This window comes from Cavia porcellus, unplaced genomic scaffold, assembly GCF_034190915.1.
Source record: "Cavia porcellus strain 051 isolate PalLab524CR breed Dunkin Hartley unplaced genomic scaffold, mCavPor4.1 scaffold_16, whole genome shotgun sequence".
Lineage (NCBI taxonomy): Eukaryota > Metazoa > Chordata > Mammalia > Rodentia > Caviidae > Cavia > Cavia porcellus.
This window is the reverse complement of record NW_026947499.1, coordinates 40977257-40999261: the sequence shown is the minus strand read 5'-3', so window position 1 is coordinate 40999261 and position 22005 is coordinate 40977257. Positions and strand designations below refer to the sequence as shown.

Below are 22005 nucleotides of genomic sequence, written 5' to 3'. Positions count from 1 at the left end.
CCTCTTCTCACATCATGCTCATTTCTGTCGCTGATAGGGATCTCTTGATTTAAATGTGCTCTTGCAAATGCATATGGTGTTTTATGTGCCTGGATTTTTAATGCCCTCTACAGGGCATTAAAAATGATTGTGTCATTTTGTGCCTTCTGCATTCTGCCTCTTCACTTGGCACCACTGACATACCTGCCCTTGTGCCCGTGCATGTCTGGGCCTTCAAATTGAACCCCGCAAGGTCCTTTAGCACCTTGTCTGGCTCCTTGGTGATGGGCACTTGGTGGCTGCCAGCTGACCACCTACTACAAGTGGTACTGCATTGATCATCCTTGAATTCGTGCATCCCTGGAAATTCAGTGGGATCATTTCCTATAATATACACCCAGAAGGGGACTCTCTGGGACATACATGTCCCTGGATTGATGTTGGCACCCTGACTTGCTCTGCAAAGGCCTCATCTATGCCCACTCTCTCCCATTCGGGACAGGGGTCTTCCAGCTTCCTCCTCAGTAGAAAGGTCCAGGCTGCTCTGCCTTCTGATGCTTCCTCTGGCCAGCCCAGGCCCACTCTGCCTCCCAGCCTTTGGGGTCACACACTCCTCAACTTCAGGAGGCTGAGCCACCCCAGGTAAATAGATCTGCAGCAGTTGGGTGGGCAGTGGGTGCTATCCTTAGTATGTAGGGCTTTTTCTCCTTTAATAGAGATGATCCTAGTTGTGATCAACAGGGTCTTGTCAAGAAGCTTTAGGGGACACTTTTTGGTGTATGTGCACCCACCTGTGCCTGAGCAGATTGGTCTCATGTGTGAGTCTGTAGTTGGTTCTAGAGCAGCCAGTTGTGGAAAACCTCAGTGTTTTGGAAATCTCTCAGGCAGGCTATTCAGAGTAGTGGGCAGGGCACAAGATGTGGAGATGCGGCCTTGGGCATGCACAAAGAGCAGGGAGGAAACGAGTTCCATGTGGCCCTTGGCTCTCAGCATTCCCATCCCTGTGCATCACTGCCTCCGTGGTTCTCTGGCTCCACCTCGATCCCTTCATTTGTGTTGTTTGTTCGTTAGGGATGCAGAGTAGGATATGAGGTTTCCTAAACCCAATCATTCTAGGCCATGTTGACATATCTACATGCTTTTGTACTGTTATTTACGTGTACTGTTATTTACGTGTCTGTTGAAGTGAAATTGCCTAAATATTTTCTAAAATACAGTTATTTAGGAGAGACATTTATGTCACTTTGTTAAATGGAAAACCAAAAGAACTGCCATAGGTAGAGAGTGGCTAGAAGATGAATATAATGGCAGCAGGGTGAAATATTAACATATACTTGGGTATGGTGGTGCATGCTTGGAATCCCAGCGACTCAGGAAGGTGAGGCAGAAGGATCATGAGTTTGAGGCCAGCCTGGGAAAATTAGTGAGATCCTGTCTCAAAACAATGTCACCGGTGCCTGTTGCTTGCAGAAGCCTCTCAATTCCACAGCTGCTCTTTCCCCTCCAGGGAGATGACTGGGTGCCGGAGAGGAACAGAGTCAGGTGGTCAGCAGGTTGAAGAGGGATTGACGAGGAGGTAATGGTCTCAGCCTGTTGTCTGAGATCAGGGAGTGTGGCCTTTCATAGGACTGGCTTGCCCTTGGGACAGTCTGGACCAGGAGAGAATCTGTGTTCCTCTGTAGCCTTGCACGGAAATTCCAGAACTAAAGTGGGGCCCCCTTGATGGCTGTGTCCCCAACTTATGTGTTGTACTCCAAGGCACTTAATAAATGTTTAGATCAGGCTTGGAAGGACTGGAGCCCCTGTGATGCTGTGAGAAAGCATCTGTACCCTTCTATCCAGAGCTGGTGGGTGTCAGTGCTGGTATTGCATAGAGGAGCACATGAAAGGGTGCAAATCCGAGTGTGAATGCCACCAGGACAGGGCTTTGCACATCCTGTGCCCTGCTGCAGCCTCTAGCTGGAATAGTGCTGAGCAGGTGCTCCCTGAACATGTGCTCTCAGTGTGTAAAGCAATGGAGCAGTGATTGAGCTTGTGAATGAGTCTCACTCTCCCTCAGATCGGGGCCCTTTGTGAAGCCTCAGGCCAAGCCCTGGGCAGGGGGAAGGAACAGAGCAAGGAAAGAGATGAGGAGTCCTCAGGTCATTGGCTTCAGGGACATCTTCAGGGTCTCTTGAAACAGCCCCAGGGCCCCTCCACAGATGGGCTGGGTGAAACAGAGGCTGGCAGGTGCCACTCGAGGCTTCTCTGTAACAGCCACACCCTTGATGATGTCCCTCCCGTTCCACCCCCACCATAGGCTTCCAGATAACAGGAGGAGGGGCTGATTCCATGTCAGGCCAAATACTGGAAAGCATTTGTCATCTGGAAGACAGTTTTGTTTTCTTTTATGCCAGGCTGAAGTGCAGCCTAAGGAGGCTCCCCATCTCCCACTGGTCCCCCACCCAAAGGGCAGGATTCTGAGGACAGTTCCCAGTGCTCCTAAGAGAAGTGAGGTGTCCCCCACTTCTGTGTTTACATGCCGCCAGCTGCCTTTAGTGGGTAATGTTTAACCAGGGTGTGGTGAGAGTCATCTGGTTCTGGTGGTTCCCAGGGACCAGGGGAGGGATCTGTCTTCCTCCTTGGTGGCCTGGGAAAGCCTCTGAGGTCCCCATCTACTCACTAGTTCATTGTCATGAAGCAGCAATGCACTGTCTTTTCAGGCTCTTATCTCAAGCTGGTAGGGAATCCAGGGCTGAAGTATTTTTTAAAAATTGTCTTTTAAGCAATTTTTTGGTATGAGCCCAACCTCACTAAAGCAGTCATCCCCACATCTGTTGCGATTTGTGAATATTTTATAGTGTATGAAAATGGGAAAACAACATCATTGTAAAATCCTTAAAAGCAGAAGTTGGGTGTCACCTGTGGTCCTCACCCCATTGACAAGTACTGACATAATCATGTGTGTCAGTTTTGCCCTGTATTGAAACCCCAGATAGATGAGATCATGTAATTTTAAGGACAGATTGTTGCTAAACTCTAATGTGTGTAAGTATCGTTGGGAAGCCGGTTAAAAATCTAGACTTCCAGAGCTCACCGTGATTCATACATTCAGTTAATATTCATTGAGCTACTACTATTTGTAAGGCTGCCAGGTTTAGCAAATAAAAAAATTACAAAATACCCAGTTAAACCTGAAAGTCGGATCAACAAGAAATAATTTTGGAGTGTCAGTATGTCTCATACAACAGCTGGGACATGTCTTAGTTGTCTGGGCTGTTACACCATAGCAGAGTACCATAGACCAGGTAGCATAGAAACAGTGAAAGGTTATTTCTCACAGTTTTGGGTGCTGGGAATGTATTGGGGCTGGGCTTAGGTGGGAGCCCTCTTCTAGGTGGCTGAATACTGACTTCTTGCTATTTCTTCACATGGAGGAAAAAGGAGCTCTGCGGCCTCTTCTCATAAAAGCCTTAGACCTCCTGAATGCCTCCACCATGCCAGTTCATTGAGATTAGGGTTCCAATGTGTGTGGCCTTTGGGGCACCCATACATTTAGTCAGTCCACTGCAGCCAGTACACTAACATACACCTTGTTGTTTATCCGAAATTCACTCATCAATGTTACCTCATTTGCTTTTATAGCTTGTCTGCCCTGGCTCCGTGGTTTTGGTGGTGGAATTTTCCAAATGGGGTTTTACTAAGTAGTTTCTTTAAATGACACTGCCCACTCATCCTACTGACGGAGGAGACTCAGTAAGATGTACACTGGCTGCCATCTTGTTTCAAGGTGGTGAGCCAGCACAGCTAACACTGTCTCACAGAGCAGCAGGCTGAGCCTGAGTGACCCCATTGAGGCAGTATTGGTGGTGCCAGTGAGCAGCCTCATTAACTGGTACTGAAGCTTGGGGCAAGTGACACTGAGCTCTTTGTGGTAGTGGACAGTGCCAGCACATCCTTCTGGAAATTGGGGCCATTGTGACAGGTGTCAGTTCTATGCTTGGATCCCACAGGTGAGTTTCAATAAAACCTCTGCCCCTAAGAAAGAGCCATCTTGCAGCGGAGGAACAGTATCAGAGGCAGAGTTACTCACAGACAATACTGGACAATAGTAGGGTGGACAACAGATGTGCCTGTCATCTGAAGCACCTCTGGCTTAGCAGCATGGGCTCAGTCCTGGGCAGGATATGGCAGGCCAGTGAGAGATCTGCACCTTCTGGTAGTGATCCAGTGATCCAGACAGTGTGCTCTTTTTTTCCTCCTCCTCGCATTCTTTTGTTTTTTTATTATGAAAATTTTCAAACACACAGAAATACAGAGAATCACATAAAAGATTCCTAGGGGCCTGGCACAAATGGCAGTGCTTTGCTGATCTTTTTTTGTGACTGACCGTTTTCTTATTTTAATTTTATTTCTCCTGAGGCATAGCAGTTTCACAGTAGAGTGCACAACCTGATGAATTTTAGTGGCGGGTGTTCCCTGTGTTCACACCTCTGAAACCTGCATTCAGAGAACAGGTCCCTCCCCAGCAGGCTCCTTCCTACCCATGCCTCTGATCTGCACTTCTATCACTTGTAGGGCACCATGGTGGCATTGCAGTGGGGAAAAAATATTGCTGCAGATAAATAGAAAAAAGTTAAAAATTCTCTCTCTTCATTTACTGACCTACTGACTAGGAAAGTAAATTGTAGATTGTAAAAAGGTGGAGGACAACTCATGGTCATTCAGGTGAGAGTGGTGTTAAGGGACTGCCTATTGTTTTTGATTTGGATTGTGTATATTGACCTTTTTTCTTGGGAGGGGAGAGAGTGATATTAGGAATTATATCCTGGGTCTTCCTATGCTAGACAAGTACTCTACTACTGAGCTATGCCCCCAACCCTGCAGGCTATGTATTTTCACCTTAAAGGCTCCTCTCTCCTCCTTCCCACTGAACACTGGCTGACTCCAGTGGCCACTGGAGATTCAAAACAAAACCAGCCCTAGCACGCACCCATCCCCAGTGTGCACAGTGCCCTGGTGACCAGAGGTACCTGAAACACTGTCCCAGGGTTGTCCTAGTTTGGTGCAGAACCAACGCTCAAGGCTGGAAAAGAGTCATTTATGCGCTTGACTTGGAGTTTCTTGGGTTGCTCTCGGCTTCCTCCATACCCGAGTGGCAGGAGGTCAGAGAGTCCTGGGGTGGTGACAGCCTCATCATCTCCACAGACGCTGCAAGAGATCTTCCAGACCGAGAACACCATCATGCTGTTGGAGAGGGCCATCCTGGCCAAGGAGTGCCCACTGAAGGTGGCCCACACGCGGCTGGAGTGCCGGAGCCGGCGCCCCAATGTGGAGCTGTGCAGGGACACCCCGCAGTTCAAGTGAGTGAGTGTGTGTGTGTGTGTGTGTGTGTGTGTGTGTGCGCGTGCAAATGCACGTACCTCATGTGGCCCATGAAGGGCAGAGGTGGGCCTTGGAACCTAGGAACCTTGGGCCTGAACTACAGTTCCTCTGTTAATCAGGACATCCCCTCTTACCACTCAGCAGAGAGCTGCGTGGGACTAGAGTTGTGAGCCCAGCTACAGCTGCCTCTCTCCACAGCTCCTCTGCCCCTGCCAGTTGGCCCTTGGCAACCCATTTCACAAAGGGGTGCTTGGATCTCTGTGCTCAGGACACCTTCCTGCTGTCCCCTGAAAGCCAAAGAGATGCCAGGTGTAGTGATGCATACCTATAATCCCAGCTACTTCAGAGGCTGAAACAGGATGGTTGCAAGTTCAAGGTCAATCTGGGCAATTTAGTGAGACCCTGTTTCAAAACAACAATGAAAGGTGGGCTGGAGATATGGCTCACTGATAAAAGAGTGCTTGTCTAGCATGTACAAGGCACTGGATTTAATCCCCAGCATTCAAAAAAGAAAGCCAAGGGAATATTGGCCTCCCAGGCAGGGATATGGCTTGGACCCGTGGTTGCCTCACCTTCTTTCTCCAAGCTCTGAGGAAAAAGTGCTGGCTCTTGTCTCATTTCCCCACCTCCTTCCTTGTAAAGATCTCACCATGAGGCCCTTGCTAGCTGGACTTCTCCATCACACTTAGCTAAGGGGCTGCGTCTGTTGACATCAGGACAGCTGGGAAGGTTGAGCTGGTCCAGGAAGGGGTCTTTGAGCAGGGGTAGGGGCTCTAGGCCTGTCCCTGTCCCTGGCCTCCTTGGCTTTAGGGTTTCTCTCCACGCTCAGCCTTCACCTTCACCTGGCCTTCTTCCCTGTGTGTCGTCTCTGTGTCTTGAGCCTCCCTAGCCTTTCTCTTATAAGGAGATGTGCCACCAGATTTAAGGCCCACAGTAAATCCAGTATGACCTCATCTTCAGATCCTTAATGACATCTGCAAACACAAGATTTCCAAGTAACACCACAACCCAGGATCTGGGAGTTAGGACTTGGATATTTCTTTCCAAGAGAGACTGTGCAGCCCCTGAACCTGGCCACCACAGTAAGCCCGGAGCACTCTCCTGCTCCTGCACTTGCCCATTGCAGTTGAATCTTTACCCAGCGGCCTCCAGATCTCCCCTTTTAATCTTTCCCTTCCATGACTCCTTGGGGAAATGGAAATAAGACCCAAGTCCCTTACTTTTGTTTGTGCTCTTCTCTTTAGAACCACTTCCCTTCCCAGCACTTGGAAGGCCTGAGCAAGAGGATCACATGTTCAAGTCCCACCTGGCACTCCCATCTTTACCCTCTGTTCCAAAATCCCCTCCTCAGAGAGGCCTTTCCAGTGCCTTTGGAAAGTTCCCCAGCCGCGAGGAAGAGGTCTAAGGCAGCCTGGCCTCAAGTCTGAGTCGTTCCAACCATGAGGCAAGGGGAGACTTCAGTATCTGAGTCAGTCGGCCCTTGGTGGTAGCACTCTGACTGGTCAAGAGTCATCATTCCCTGAGCTGTGGACCAGTGATCCATAGCACCCAACACACACAGCTGCTGGTAATGGAGTCCAGTCAGGGAGACTGAGCAAGACTTCAAGAGTCACTAGTGGGCCAAACCTTCATATCAAACATGAGGCTGGCCCTTTTTGTCATCTGCAAAAACCCTGTTTCCAAATAGTCAAAACCCTATTGCAAACACACGTAACAAAATATTCCCTTGTATTGCAGCTGAATATTTCACAGTGTGTATATGCCATCACGTTTTGTTCATCCACTCATCACAGTGGGAATTGGAGTTTCTTTCACCTGTGGGACCTGTGAAATGTGCTGCTGTGAACATTTGTACACCTGTTAGTATGAACGCCTGTTTTAAGTTCTGCTGGGTATAGATTCAGAAGCAGAATCCCCCACCAGGGTCAGTAACCCTATGGCACGCGTGCTGCAGCAGGCTGCTTGCTAACACTGAAAGCTCTAAAAGGTTCACCATCAGTGGTCACCCTAACTCCAACCCTTACTGAGGAACCACCCAAGTGTGTCCCTATCCTGTGTCATAGTCAGGACCCAGTATGTCTCCTGAAAGATTCATTGTGTTGAAAGCTTAGTTCCTGTTGGGCTTTGGGGGAGTGACTGGGTCATGAGGGCTCTACCTCATGAGAGTTGTGAGATCATAATTGGAAGCATTATAGGGAGGTGGTAGAAATAGGAAATAGGACTCATTAAAGAAAATGGGTCATTGGAGGGTAACTTTGGGGACCACATCTGTCCCCAGGCCATCATCTCTGGTTCCTTACCCTTCTTTCTGCCTCCTGGCCTACATGAAGTGAGCAGTTTTCCTCCACCACTCCAATCCCCCTTGACATTTCTGCCTAACACGGGCCCTACACCATGGAACCTGGGCCACTCATAGACTGAAATCTTTGATACCATGAATCAAAATAGACCTTTACTCCTTTAAATCGGTTTTCTCAGGTGTTTTGTTAGAGTCATAGAAAGCTTATGAGCACGGCGTGTCTACTGTCCTGTTCCTTCTTTATACCTATCACCCTGGTGACTCCCGAAGAGTTGAGCCTGGCATTCCCTGCAGGCCTGGGTCTTGTTGGTCACACCGCCAGGAACTGTTCTACTGCACAGTGAATGCATCTTTGTTGAGTGGCTGAATAAACAGTGCCTTGCCCTCTGCCCCCTCCCAGGCTCGTGAATGAGGTGTTCACCATCAACGACACTCTGCAGACCCTGAGGCTGAGGCTGCGGGAGGCACAGGACACAATGCAGCTGCTGGTGATGACCAAGTCACGGCTGGAGCATGAGTTGGCCATCAAGGCCAACACCCTGTGCATTGACAAGGAGAAGTGCATGGCCATGCGCAAGACCTTCCCCAGCACCCCTCGCCTGGTCGGCCACACCTGGGCCGCCCCCTGTGTGGGCCCTTGCACCCCCTGCCCTGCCTCAGTTTGCTAAACTGCACAAAGTTTGAAAAGGCCAGAAAACAAAAGAGTCATTTTCTCCCTACCATGAAAATATATATAAAAGGCAAAATATGTGCCCAAATCAAAGCTCCTGGAGCTCATCTTTGCTACAGACACTTTTGTGGGAGGCAGATTTTGATCTCTGGAGGGTGGATCCTGGATCTTGTGAGACTCAGAGCTTTTCTAAGAATAGAAGAGGCAGCCCTTCTTTCCTTCCTTCCTCCCTTCCTTCCTCCTTTCCTTCCTCCCTTCCTTCTTCTTTTCCTTCCCTTCCCTTTCCTCCCTCCCTCATTACCACCCTCTCTTCTTTTCTCCCCTCCTTCCTTCCTCTCCTGCCCATTTAGGAGTACAACGATGGTTGGAACTCAGAATCCAGAGCCCAGCTCTGTCTCTTAGCTGCTGAGTGGCCTTGAACAAAGTCTTAACCTGGGTGTTCCATCCATGAAATGCAGTCAGTCTGAGGAGGAGGTGATTGTTATCCACTGTAGGACAGTGCCCAAAAAAGCATTTGGAGTCAGAAGTCCTGAGTCTGAATTCCTGTGTTGGCAGAAAGGGTGTTTTATAAATTGTTATGGGGACAAAAGGGGTAAAAGCAATTCTTTTGGGCAGTGAGAGTTGGGGAAACTCTACGAGGAAGTAGAATTGTCTTAGACAGACATAAAATTACCCTAGAATCCAAAAGCTCGTCTCTTAGGAACACAGCCATGGGAAATGAAATGAGGGGTGCAGACTCCTGCACGTGGAGGTAATTACTGTCACAAGATGGAAACACCCAAACGTTCATCAGTGGATGAATGGGAAAACCAAATGCAGTTGACACATGCCATGGAATATTAGTGGACCGTAAGAAGAGAGAAGCTGGAGGCTGTGTCTGGGGATAGAGGAGGGCCTGGTGCTGAGCAGGCAGAGCACCATGGGAGGGACTGTGAAGGCATGGAGGAGCAGACAGGACCCGGAAGGAGCAATGTCGAGGCCATAGGGAAAGTTACAAGAGAAGCTGTTCAAAACAGCCAGAGCCTGGGAAGGTAAGCTGAATAAAAAGAAAGAAAGCCCTCAGGAGAAAGGCATCCTAAATAAGCCTTTTGCTGGATACCATGGAGTCTACTTTTGGAAAGTGAGTGGATGATATGTATATAAATGTCTTTTTTGGGTGTGTGGTACTGGGGATGAGATTTTTTATTTTGAGATAGGGTATCACAAGTTGCCCATGCTGGGCTCAACCTTGTAATCTCCTGCTTCAGCCTTATAAATGTCTTAAGGCTTTATCTTTAGAAAACAACCAGAATGTAGACTCAGATGTATTTGTTAGTTTTATCAAGAAGCCATTGTAAGTTACGTCCAACAGCAACACAATTAAGCCATGGACTATCTGGTACTTTAAAAATGATGTTTACTAAATGTTTGAATGCTGAAGAAGCGTGTTTAGAAGGCTAGAAACAGAGGGTAGGAAATGGTGTTAAAATCTGTTTCCAGTTGTGTCAAAAGTGCCCAGGAAGCAAGGTTGCATTGAAATCTACCAGAATGTTAACAGAGCAAATGGTAAGCATTTGCTAGATTTTCATGTGTGAATTTTACAAACTTTGTGCAATGAACGTGTATTCCTTTTTCAATTAAGACGAAATGCTTTTCTTAAGCTTCTTACTTTACAATAGTTTTAGGTTTGTAGAACCTTTCAAAGACAATGCAGAGTTCCCTTAGACCTTTACCCAGTTTCCCTGGATGTTACTGTCTCACGTGGCCATTAGTTATGGAGGATTTGTCAAAACTAAGAAATTAGTGTGATACATTGCTGTCAACTGCACGCCAGAGCTTATTTGGATTTCACTAGCTTCCCTATCCACGTCCTTTTCTATTCTGGGATCCAGTCCAGGCCAACATACTGCACGGGGACCTTGGATGTCCCCAGTCTTCTTGCTCTGATGATTCCTAGTTTTTCTTTGTTTTTGGTGACCTTGACTATTTTCAAGAGTATTTGTCTGTTATGTGAAGAATGCTCCTGAATTTTGGCTGACATTTTGTCATGCTTTGATGGTGTGAGAGTTAATTGTGTTGTCACCTTGAATAAGAAAGTCCTAGCTGACTGCTTCGGCACAGTCCTGGGTATGTCTGGATGATGGATTTACTGAAGAAGGAAGAGTCACCATGGGTGTGGGTAGCACCAACCAATAGGCTTGTGTCTTGGATGGAGTAAAAAGGAAAGAAGAAAGTCTGGCTTCTGCTGCAGAGGAGGAGCTTCAGTCGTCACCGTCACCTTTGAAGGTCAGTTTCTAGACTTCTGGCACAGGCCCTTGAACTTTCAGATATGGACTCTTGGGACTCTGCAGTGAACTCCTGGTTTTTTGACCTTAGACTGGATCCTCTGGCTCTCCAGCACTCAGACAGTCCTTTTTCTGCACCTAACTCTGCAGGGGGTCATGTAAGCTTACCTTGTAAATACTTTATATGTCATATATTTCATATTACATCTGTTCCTCTAAACAACCTTGATACCGATTTTGGTACTAGAGAAGTGAGGTCATTGCAGTGACTACCTCACTATGGTTCAGAAGTCTAGAAAGACTTGGAGATGTCAACTGAAGAAGCAATCCTAAAAATACTGTGAGTCAATCTTGGTGGGAGATTCTGGTCAGAGCTCAGAATGCTGATAAAATGCAGCCAGTAAAGATCAAGTTCAGGAGATTTCAGTTGGAGACAAGGATTGTGATAGAACTGTGGGGGACCGGTGGCGGCTGAAAAGATAAGAAGTATGAAATAAAAATGACCTTTATTTTGAGAATGTGGGGAGAGACACCCCCAATCCCCTGGGGCATCTCCTCCACCCCAGGGTCGGTGATCTCTCCATGGAACACTGGAGTGAGGCATATAAGTAGCCTCGGTTTGGGGTGGGACCTAAGGGGGCATTAGGGATGCACAGGTAGCCTATTGATCTTTGTTTGGCGCCATAGGTAAATTCCTAAGCATGGGGGAGATAGGAGCTCCTTGGCTTTACCGGCTACAGTGTCCTGTCTGGGCCAAAACTCTTTCAGATTGCACTGGCAGTGAGACAGACCCCTTCATTCTTGGTATAAAGAAACGGCTACTGCTTCAGCTGGTGGCAGAACATAGTGTTGGGTGCAGGTGCATGCATGATGCAAGAGTTGCGGGTCAGGAAGACTTACACCCAGATTTTAGAAGAAGGCCTAGGAAGCCATGCAGTCTGTTCCTAAGAGGGCAATGTGTGAAGCTGGTTGTTTTCTATAGTAGATGGTATTTAGAAACCAGTCTGAGCTATGTGGCAGCACACACCTGTCACTTCAACACTCTGGGAGAGCAATCAGGAGGACTGAAAGTTGAAGCCCAGCCTGGACAATTTATCAAGACCTTGTCTCATAACTTAAAAATAAAAAGAGCTGGAGATGTAGCTCAGTATGAAGCCCTCAGTACTGAAAAATAACAAAACAAACAAACAAAAACATGGTCTGGGTGCTGGATATGCTTTTTCACAAGAATTTTTCAGACAGGTGCATAAGAAGCCTAGAGTGAGCTTGGGGGGAGACCAAGTAGAGGAAACCTTGTGCCCTGACATTGCAGTCAACTCTGTACTCTCAATTCTGGCACAGAGTGGTGTCCCATGACTACTTTATTAGAGATTAGCAAATGGCCAAACCTGTGCATACTAAGGTCTGGCATTCCCTCTTGGATTCGTGGCTACTTTCTGAGTTGTAGGATACAGAATGTGATTGCACTTGGGTATGGGAATAGTGAGCCCTTCACCCCTTATCCTCTTCCCAGTAGAGGGATCCAGTGACGTGCAACCCCACCGTTGCTCTCAGGAGATGAGGGTACTGGCTACAGCAGTGTGGGATGTCTCCACAGCTGTAGAAAAGTCAAAGGCAGGAGATCTTTGCACAACCTCACTGAGTGGAGACAGAAGAGCATTTCCCAGCTAAGCACTTGCCTTCCCCATTGACTCAGAGGTATGTGACCCAGCTGGCTCCAGAGGATGAATTACTCCCTTCGTTAGGAGAAAGTGTGTGTGTGTGTGTGTGTGTGTGTGTGTGTGTGTGTGTGTGTTTGAGTGATCATGTATGTTTACAGCCTTCTGTTCCCATGGCCTGACTGAATATTTAACATTTTTCTGAACACCATGGCTGATACTAGAAATTCAGAGGCTTTGGAGAGAAAAATGACAAAGAGAGGCAGTCTAGAATGTGGGAACTGATAAAGCTGATGAGCTTAGACCCAAGCCTCAATCAAAGATATAGAATCATTTTCATCTAAAGTTGGAAACAAGACAAAGATGACCACTGTCCCCACTCCTGTTCAACATGGTACTTGAAACATTAGCAAGAGAAACTAAGCAAGAAAAAGAAATAAAAAGGATATATATATATTTGAAAGAAAGAAATCAAATATCATTGTTGGCAGATGACATGATCTTCTGTTTAGAAGATCTTAAAACTCCATCAGAAGACTTAGACTAATAACCAAAGTAAAGTAGCAAGATACAAAATACACTAATAATAAACGAATAATAAAAGAAATTATGAAAAAATATGATTCACAATAACACTAAGAAAAATTAAATACTTAATGATTAGTTTAAGGAAAGACTTCTACAATGAAAATTAAAGCACTCTGATAGAGAAAATCAAAAAGAATATTAGAAAATGGAAGGATATGCCCTTTTCCCGGATAAGCAGAACAATATAGGCATAATGGTGATACTTCCAAAGTTGACACATAGATTTAACACAAACTTAATAAAAATACCAGCAGCATTCTTCACAGAAGAAATAATCTAAAATTCATATGAAACCAGAAGACCCCCACAATAGCAAAAGCAATCCTAGATAACAAGAGCAAAGCAGGAATTATCACAATCCTGAATTTAAAGTCATATTATAAAGCTACTGTGATTAAAATGGCATGATGCTGGCACTGAAACAGCCATGAGGACCAATGGAACAGAATAAAACAGAAACAACCCCTGCACATTCCAAAGAGTCAACAACACACTGGAGGAAAGAAACTAACTTTCTAAATAGGTGGTCTTGGGAAAACTGGCTATCCACATGGAGAAGATTTTATCTAGACTCATATTTCTCACTGTGTTAATCTAAAATCAAAATGGACTAACTAAATGTTAAAACAGAAACAATCTGCTGAGAGATAAAATAGATAACATGTTTGAAGTCATAGGCATAGGCAAGAACTTTCTTAAAGAAGTCTGCTTGCATAGGAAATAATATTGAGAATCAAGAAATGGGATTGTATCAAGTTAAAAAGCTGCTAAACATCAAAAGAAACAACCAGTAGAGGGAAAAGAAACTTACAGAATGGGTAAAAGTTTTCCAGCTACTCTTCAGACAGAGGACTACCTTCTAGAATTTATAAAGAACTCAACAAAAGCTTACCTCCTCCCAATAAGAGACCAAATTAAAACATTGCCCAATTGAGATGAATAGACATTTCACAGAAGAAGGTGAGCAAATAACCAATGAATAAGTCAACTATTTATTGGCTATTAGATAAGTGCAAATTGACATTAAGACTCCATCTTATCCCAGAAAGAGTGATCATCATCAAGAAATCTAGTAATAAATGCAGATGAGGCTGTGGGGGAAAAGGAACACTTCTATGGTGTTAAGAAGAATGTAAATCAATACAACTTCAATGGAAGTCATTATGGAGATTTCTCAAAAAACTAAAACTAGAAATTCCATTTGACCCAGTCATTCTTTTCCATCTTCCTGAAAGACCTAAAGACAACATATTACAATGATACATGCAAAGCCATGTTTATAGCATAATAACTAAATCTTGGAAGCAGCCTATATGCCCATCAACAGATGAATCAAAGAAAACGTGATATTTGCACACAGTGGAAAGATGAAGAAAGATAAACTTGGGTCATTTGTAGAAAAATGGATTTACCTTGAAATCATAATGGTAAGTGAAATAAATCAGGCACACAATTTAAATATTACATGACTTCTCTTATATAGGAAACTCAAAAATAAAACGCAAAATAATAGATGGATAAGGAAGTAGAGAGATGGACCTTTCTCAAATGGGAAGGACATCAAGATATGGAGGGGAAGGGAGAGAAAGGGAATCAAAAAGGAATTAAGATGTGTTACGTAGTAGTATCAAATCCACACAAATAATGTAAGCCGTATTTGCTACAAATATGTACTAATAAAAAATTTTAATGGGACTGACACAGGAGAAATATAACTCCCAATGTTCTAGATTTCAAATGTGCCAAGTTTTTGTCCCCTGAATATCAAATAGTGAATTTCAAGGGACAACAAAGGTTAAGAGTAGGAAATTTGAAAGATAATTCTTGAGAGATAGAAGGTCCCGAATGAGTTGGCACTGAGCCCCTTTGTCAAGGGCAATTCATACAGCCAAGTCACAATGTGGGTACAACACAGGTCAGACTACAATCTACCTATAGGATTACACTTAGCTAATGTTGATTCAATAAGGAAACAAGTCATGTAGCAAGGGTATATGGCAAGAACAAAGGCATTTTTGAGAAGGGCTGGATCCAGACACTCTGGTCACCCACCTGAGTGACTGATGCCTAACTGGACTTATTGGACCAAGTGGGACTAACTATAGTATGTTTCCAGGTACTGCTTGTCTCTTAGGGAGGCAGACATCGCATCTTTATCTTGAGGACTGGCCCTTTTCAGATGCACCTCCAGCCACAATTTTGATGTCTTTATTTTTGTGCTGACTTTCCTAAGAGTCTAGTCCTTCCCTGACTGTGTATTAATTTCTATCTAACTTAGCTGTCTATAATATTCCCCCATCTAGAAGAGCTAACTCTAACTGCAATCAGGGAAATGGGCAAAGTTTCAGTCTAGCTGCTTCAAGTGCAGTGTAGGGAAGACTGAAGTCAGGGGCCCTCTCCTGAGAGCTAATCTAGGGGGCCCTGGATAAAAGCCAACTTGGAGGTTAGCAGTTATGAAATCCCTTTGGAAGGTTGATCTAGTGGAGCCCAGGAAGAGGAGTCAGGCACATTTATCAATTGGCTCCATCTGGATGATCACTTGGAGTTTGGCAGTCTCTAGGTGAGAATAAACTTTACTAGGAGATTAAAGCACATGTGACCAAGCATGAGCACTAGAATAGAAAGATAATTTGGGGAAGGATCCACATCCAGACACTGTGCTTAAGGAATTGGAATAGTGATCTTAACCAGTAGGCTTCTAGACCTCTCTATTGATTGAGATTATCTGTAAATCTGGTATAATTTTGTGCTAAGTCCCTCCAGTTTTAGCTGTAAGACAGAGATTTTGGCTGTTTTGAAAGATAATTTTATCTTAGGAATTTAAAGACTTTCACTGAGCTTTTATAGCCTCCAATGTCACTTCATTGACTGTAAGAATGGTCAGTTACAAGTGTAGCTGGAAACTGTCAGCAGGGGTCAGTGATTGAAAATCACTTTCTGTATCTAGTCTATTATTATGGTAATACTTTTATACATCTTTTGGTTGTGTCTTTCTGTTGGGTGTTTAAGACCAAGTTAAAATGCTGTGTTAATCAAAACTAACCTTTTGTTATACATCAAGTTCAGTTAGGGCTTTTCATGGATTATTTTCAGAACCCTAAAAAGAGCCTCTTGACACCTCTATAAGTGTCAGCTACCAGGACAGGTCATGGTCTTGCTTGAACACGTGGCTTCCCTTGGAAGCATGGAACACATTTCTCTCTCTGGTGACCTTCCTGTTCATCACACTGTACATTAGTTGGTTCTTGTCCTCTGTTGCCCAGCAATCTCTCTGCTCATGAGGTTGGATGACTCACCAAGGTTGTGAGATCCTGTAGAAAAGGTCTCTTCATGTCCTGGTCCTTGTTCACCAGGGAGCGCCTGAGCCAAGATGTTGGCTGTCCTCTTAAGTTATCTTCTTAGCTCTGGTCTCCAACCTCAGTTGTTGAACACATGATCAGTTCTATCAGCATTGCAGTGGGAGCAGTAAGTTCATATATTCTGATCTTACTTAGATATCAGGCCCCTGGAAATATATAGTATGAGCAGGGAACTGTGTGTAGCTGATATACTGAGTTTGCAGCATTCATTTTGCGAATGTCCCCTCCACACATGCTTCACTAACAGACGTTGCTTACTAACCCTTCGGGGGCTGCCTGTATTATCCCCCTTTGTTATGGCTCTTTAATGACTTTTTGAAACAGCACGGTTGCTTTAGAAAATTGAGGCTCAGGGGGTTGAGTCAAGAAAGGATTCAAGTGTGTCTTACAACTAGAGTAGAGACAAATTTGGCGTGAGGACCAGGCCCCTTGACTCCTGTTCAGTGGCTTCCTATGACACTCTGCTTCCCTGTGTGAACTGTTCACGGTCAGACTTAACAGTTGTGACAGACAGCAAAAGCGATGGGTTGTCACAGACCTGTGACTCTTAATATCCCAGGGGAAATCGGTTCTGTTTAACCGGGGTCTCCAGTGAGGTACACACCAATTTTTATCTTCTGAACAAGTGGACCAGGAGGGAGTTCTTGGGCCCAACGCAGCTGGTCAGAAAAGCACCAGGTAGCACCTCTAAGGAGATACTAAAACAAACAATGGTCATCAAAACTGGAATGCTGGCGCATGCCAAGAACTTTACTCAGCCCAGGGAATTCCATGCCCATGCTGTGGAGTAGGAACCGGGCCCACCCCTACGACAGAGAGGCTGGGTCACTTGTGCACAGTGACGCAGCTAGGATGAGCTGGCACTGGCCCCAGAATTCATTCCCCATTTTCTGAGGGGTCCTCATGGGCGCTCCGACTACCCCCAACCCCCACTCTCACCACTCAGGCCACAGGCTCTGGAAGGGAGGCGGCATTGTCTCTGCCATGCCCAGAAATGTCAGTGCGTCACCGCACACAAAGTCCTGGCTGTTTTCTCCTGCGGTTCCCAAGGGTGCTCCTGACAAGGGTCCCTTCAAGGGGGGAAGGGCAGGAATGGGAGGCAGGTTCAAAGTGCACAATTAACATTCCTAAAGAACCGCAGGGAGTCCAGATCCTCCTCTGGAAACACACAGAGCATACCTGGACTGATATGAAGCTGGGGCTGGGGCTGGGCCTGAAGCCTTCTGCTGCCATGTGACCCAGACACAGACATGCTGTGCTCAGGCCTGGAATTCTCTGTGTCCCCGAGAGACAGCAGCCCGCCTCTCTCCACACCCAGCAGCGCTGCTTGGGATTCCTGGCGCTCCTCTGGGGACAGACTGGGGGTGGGCACCTCAGTGGGGACAGAGCCTGGGAGGGCAGCGGGTTTGTGGCTGGCAGTGTGTTCTGGAAGAGGTCTCGGCAGATGAGGAAGCCATGTCAACTGAGGATGAGAAGAAGAGAAAATAGGTCTCCTTCCTCAAAAGATTGACCTTTACCATGAACAGAGAGGCAGACCTGGCAGGACCAGGGTGCATTTGGTGAGATTACTGAGGTGTGGCTCTCAGCTCACCTCACCTTAAGGGCCTGGGGAGCAGGTGTGGTGGTGAAGACCTGTGCATCTCAACTTTATCTGAGGTTGAGGAAGGAAGATCACCAGTTCAAGCCCAACTCGGGCAATTTAGAGGTATAGCAGGACCCTATGTCAACATTAAAAAGGAAAGTAAAAAACGGTCCTGGAGATGTACCTCAGTGTGACGGCCCTAGATTTAACCCCCAGTACTACAAAAAATAAAGGTCTGGGGGAGGGGAAGAAAGTAACCACTTAATGGGTGTGGGTCGTTTGTTGGGTCATGAAAATTTGGACTAGACAAATCTTGGTTGCGTGACATGCTGTTCACCACTGAAGTGCTCACTTTAAAATGGTTAATTACGTTAAATAAATCCCCCTCCATTAAAGATAAGACATCCCAAATCCATCTCTCCTTCAGTCTCATTCTCTATCTAAGAAAGGTTCTGGGTGCAATCTGAACTCATCTATTAGACATGACAGAACATATTGATTAAGGTTGGGAAAGTGTCTTGCAAATTTCTATGATGAATCTATACAACCCCTGGTAGGAGGCCTCATGTGCAGGGACCTGTGAATAGTCAGTATCACTGTACCCTCAGGGCCTCCTTACACTTTGCATCTCACTAACCTCACCCTGGTCACATCTCTGCCTGAGGCACCTCTTGGAACTGCTGGGTATTTTGTGCCCTGTCACCCGTGCCCCACTCAGTGCCTTGAGTACAAGTGTCACTTTCACCTCCCCTTGGCCAGCACAAGAGTTTAGAGTGCTTGCTTCTGGAAGTCTGATGCTGCCGCATTAATTTCCATCTGAGCCAGCCATCCTCTCCCACTCCATGACTGTGTGCAGCTCAAAATCTCTAGGCCTCAGTTTCCTCATCTGCAGAATGGGCACACTGATAACAGTTTCCATTCACTGGGGGCTGGCAAGGGTTATCTGGGGTAATACTTATGAAGTCCAGACCACAGAGATCATCACAGCTGGGACTCAGGAGGATTACTGTTTGTGCATGGCTGAGAGACTCCAGAGAGCTCCACGGAGAGGGGAGAACTTTTTGGGCTCATAACTCAGGGATTCATACTCAGACCAACAGCATGGCCAAGCCATGTTGGGGAAGGGGCTCCTCAGCAATGCCTCCAGAATTGTAGGACTCCAGGAGGGTAATAAAGGGGCCAATCACCTTTGGAATGGAAGGATACAGAAGGTGCCTGTGAGATACAATCCCCCTCTCACCCCACTACCCCATCTTGGTTTCTTGAAAATTCCTAGAGACTTATCTTTCCTCAGAAATGATCCTGTTACCATTTTCACTAGTTTTCAGGATGGAAGTTGTCCTCCTCCCCACCCTGTTCCATATCTATTGTCTCTGGATTCCAAGATTTGGTCCTGGAGCTTTAAATCTAATCAAAGAGTAGATAGCCTGTAATTCTAGCACTCGGGGAGCTGAGTCCAGGTCTATGATAAGTTTGAGTCTAACGTGGACTACTTAGTGACTTAGACCCTATCTCAAAATTTTAGAAACATCAGGACTGTGGCACAGTGCAAAGACCCTGGGTTTGTCCGTACATGCACATGTCCACATACACACACCCAGCTCTCCGCTCTGTACAAACGCGGTGTGCCCTGTCCCCTGGGTAGATATCCTGGAACCTACCCAGCTCTGTGCCAAGCAAGCCCAGCCAGCTGGGTGTTGTTCACGGATTCTGTCCCTGCCTTTCCCGTCCCACTAGCCACTGCTGGAACTGAGGCAGGGTAGGGGTCACTCTGCAGTCCAGTTTCACCCCCAGACTACACAGGTATGTGAAGTGGTTTGGGGAGCCAGACTCGGCCCAGGGGAGGCGGTGTCTGCCCAAGGGGATGTATGCCTGCTCCTCTGGGTTCCTGTGTGCTCCCTTTTAGCATCTTGGTGGATAACCCCTCTGAGCCAGAGGTGGGCAGAGGGTAAGTGGGGTCTTGGCACTGCCTTCTGGGTGGCAGCAGAGCTCAGGGGATCTTGGCAGTGAAGCCAGAACATGGGATCCCTCCCTCTGGGCTGCCCACCATCTAGGGCATGTTGCAGGTGGGAGCCAAGCCAGATCTTCACTTGGGCTCCCCTCCCTCTATGCCAGGGGCCTGCCAAGACTCCAGGGAGGAGAGAGTTGGGCGAGAAGCCTGATTCTGCAAACCTGGCATAGATCCTAATGCTCAGTGCGTGTCTCTGCTAAATAAGAAGCCTTTCAAAAGTACCCATTGTGGCAGCTCTCTTGTGCAGAACACTCGAGGGCTCCTCAGTGCTCTCTAGTACCCCTCTCACTTTAACTCTGACCCACTCCTCCAGCTTCCCCTTCCTCCTGAGCTCTACTTTTCCACTGCAGGGCCTTTGCACATGCTGTTCCTGCCACAAAGAACATGTCCACACTCAATCGTCCAGTCCACAGCCATGTGCTAAGCTCCAGCACAGCCTTACCTATTGCCACAATTCCCCCTGTCCTTCCCATTGGGTAGCCCGGTGTAATTCTCAACCCTTAGGTCAGTTTCCCAGAAAGTCTTGACAATGGTCACTCGAAGTACATTTTTAAAAATACGGATTTCTTGACCCTTTGCCATCCTTGGTGTCAGAGACTCCAGGAGACAGGGCTGAGTGTAGTGACCACCACACACTGGACACAACCTTTTCCTTTATCACTGCAACTTTACATCCACACCACACTGCCTTCAGCACATGGCCAGGCTTGAGACGTTTCTGTGAAATGAATGGAGGACTCAGAGTGAGTGGGACTGCAATAAACAACTTTAAATTGGTGCCAAGTGAGCTTATCATTGTGCAGATACAGGATTGGCACAGGAAGAGAGTCTCCAGGTGGATATAAGAGGTCCGGGAAGGGTCCAGCAGAGCAGGGCGTGTTGGGGCCGAGGATGCTGCCAGTGCTGAGGACCCTTGGCAGAGAAGCCCTGGAGGGTCCTCCTACGGGGCCACCGCCTCCTCTGGGAGTCCAGGCACCCCCAATTCAAGAAGAGGCAGAGGAACTGGGACCACTGCAGGTACTGAGTTCCCACAGAAAGAACAGGTCATACCAACAACCGAGACAGCGGAGCAACGCCAGGCGCCCCCTCCTCTCCTGCTCAGATCAGTGCCCTGCACCGCCCTCTCTTCCCTCCAAACATGACGCTGGGAGTAGGACAGCTCCTTTTACTCTGGAATTTCCTGGAGTTCAAACAGCTCCTTCTTCTCCCACCAGCCTGTCCACAAGACCCCTCTCACACGTGCTACCTCATTTTCAGGTTCTGCAAACCTCCGGTGGCCAGTATGCAGAGCTCTTCCGGCGTGAGACTGGCCTAGACACCCCCCCATCCACCCACCCACACAAACACACCAAACTCTCTCTCTCTCTCTCTCTCACACACACACACACACACACACACACACACACACACACACACACACACAAACACGCACACGCACACGCACGCACACCGCACGGATCTCCTCCCTCCAGGTTTCCCACCGCAAGCTGGGGTACCTGGGGCTGCCCCTGGAGTTTCAGAATTGAACTTGAACCCAGCCGCTTGTGACCAGGAGCAGGGCATCTGCGAGCCCCAAGCCAGGCTCACCACACCCGGAGCTGCCACCCCGTGCCCTGTCACCCTTCCCAGGAGGGCATGCAGGGTGGGTTTACCAAAGGGAGTGGGTGGGAGGTGGGGGCTAAGTGCAGTCCCTGGACCCTAGGGGTTACAGTCAGGCTCCACCCCGACAACAGAGGGACTGGGCGGGCTGCTGGAACACTGAGGGGCTTGTTTGCCTGCCGCCCACACACTCACCAGCGTGCTGGGCAGCGGGGAGCTGCCACTTGCCCCAGGGGCAGCTCTGAGGGTGCTGCAGTAGTGGAGGCAGGCCAGGGAGGACCGGGGTGGACTTCGCTAGGCCTGGTAAACAGCCTGAGAGGTAAGACAGGCTCTGAAGTCTCTGCCAGGCCCACGCCCTGGCAGGCAAAAGGCCGGCCAAGTGGGTGACCTGGGGGCGGCAGGGTGAAGGGAGTGGGCAGGCCCAGGCGTGCCTCCTGGAGCAGGTCCGAGCCAGAAACTCTCTCTCAGGCATCCTGAGCCAGATTCCCAGAGGCAGGCAGGCTCTGAGCTCCGGGTGAGCAGCAGAGCGGCCCCTGAAAAATCCTGGCTCCAGGATTTCAAAAGGAAGCGGAGGACAGGTCTGCACAGAGGTTGTGCTGAAGAATTATTTCCTCCCCAGGGTGTGCTATTCC

At 47.4% G+C, this 22005-nt stretch overlaps 1 protein-coding gene and 1 long non-coding RNA gene across 4 annotated transcripts in view; one reads left to right on the top strand and one right to left on the bottom strand.

Moving 5' to 3' along the window:
• Tekt5 (tektin 5) overlaps positions 1–8376 on the top strand; it is a 37842-nt gene extending 29466 nt beyond the window's left edge. For both annotated transcript variants that reach the window (XM_063226509.1, XM_003478159.5), the window contains 2 exons: positions 5167–5321; positions 8043–8376. In XM_063226509.1, the coding sequence (XP_063082579.1) occupies positions 5167–5321; positions 8043–8310 (423 nt within the window). In that variant the 3' untranslated portion in view covers positions 8311–8376. The remainder of the gene's footprint in view (positions 1–5166; positions 5322–8042) is intronic.
• A 1239-nt stretch (positions 8377–9615) lies between these two features.
• Positions 9616–21798, bottom strand: LOC106025242 (uncharacterized). Of its 2 annotated transcripts, XR_001198840.3 has the most exons (5): positions 21569–21798; positions 17361–17643; positions 17121–17251; positions 16119–16879; positions 9616–11047 (listed from the first exon to the last, which is right to left on the bottom strand). It is a non-coding gene; the product is annotated as an uncharacterized LOC106025242 (long non-coding RNA). The 2 variants fall into 2 exon arrangements; XR_010039831.1 differs by lacking the exon at positions 17121–17251 and having other exon boundaries at positions 21569–21795.
• Positions 21799–22005: the final 207 nt, after the last annotated feature.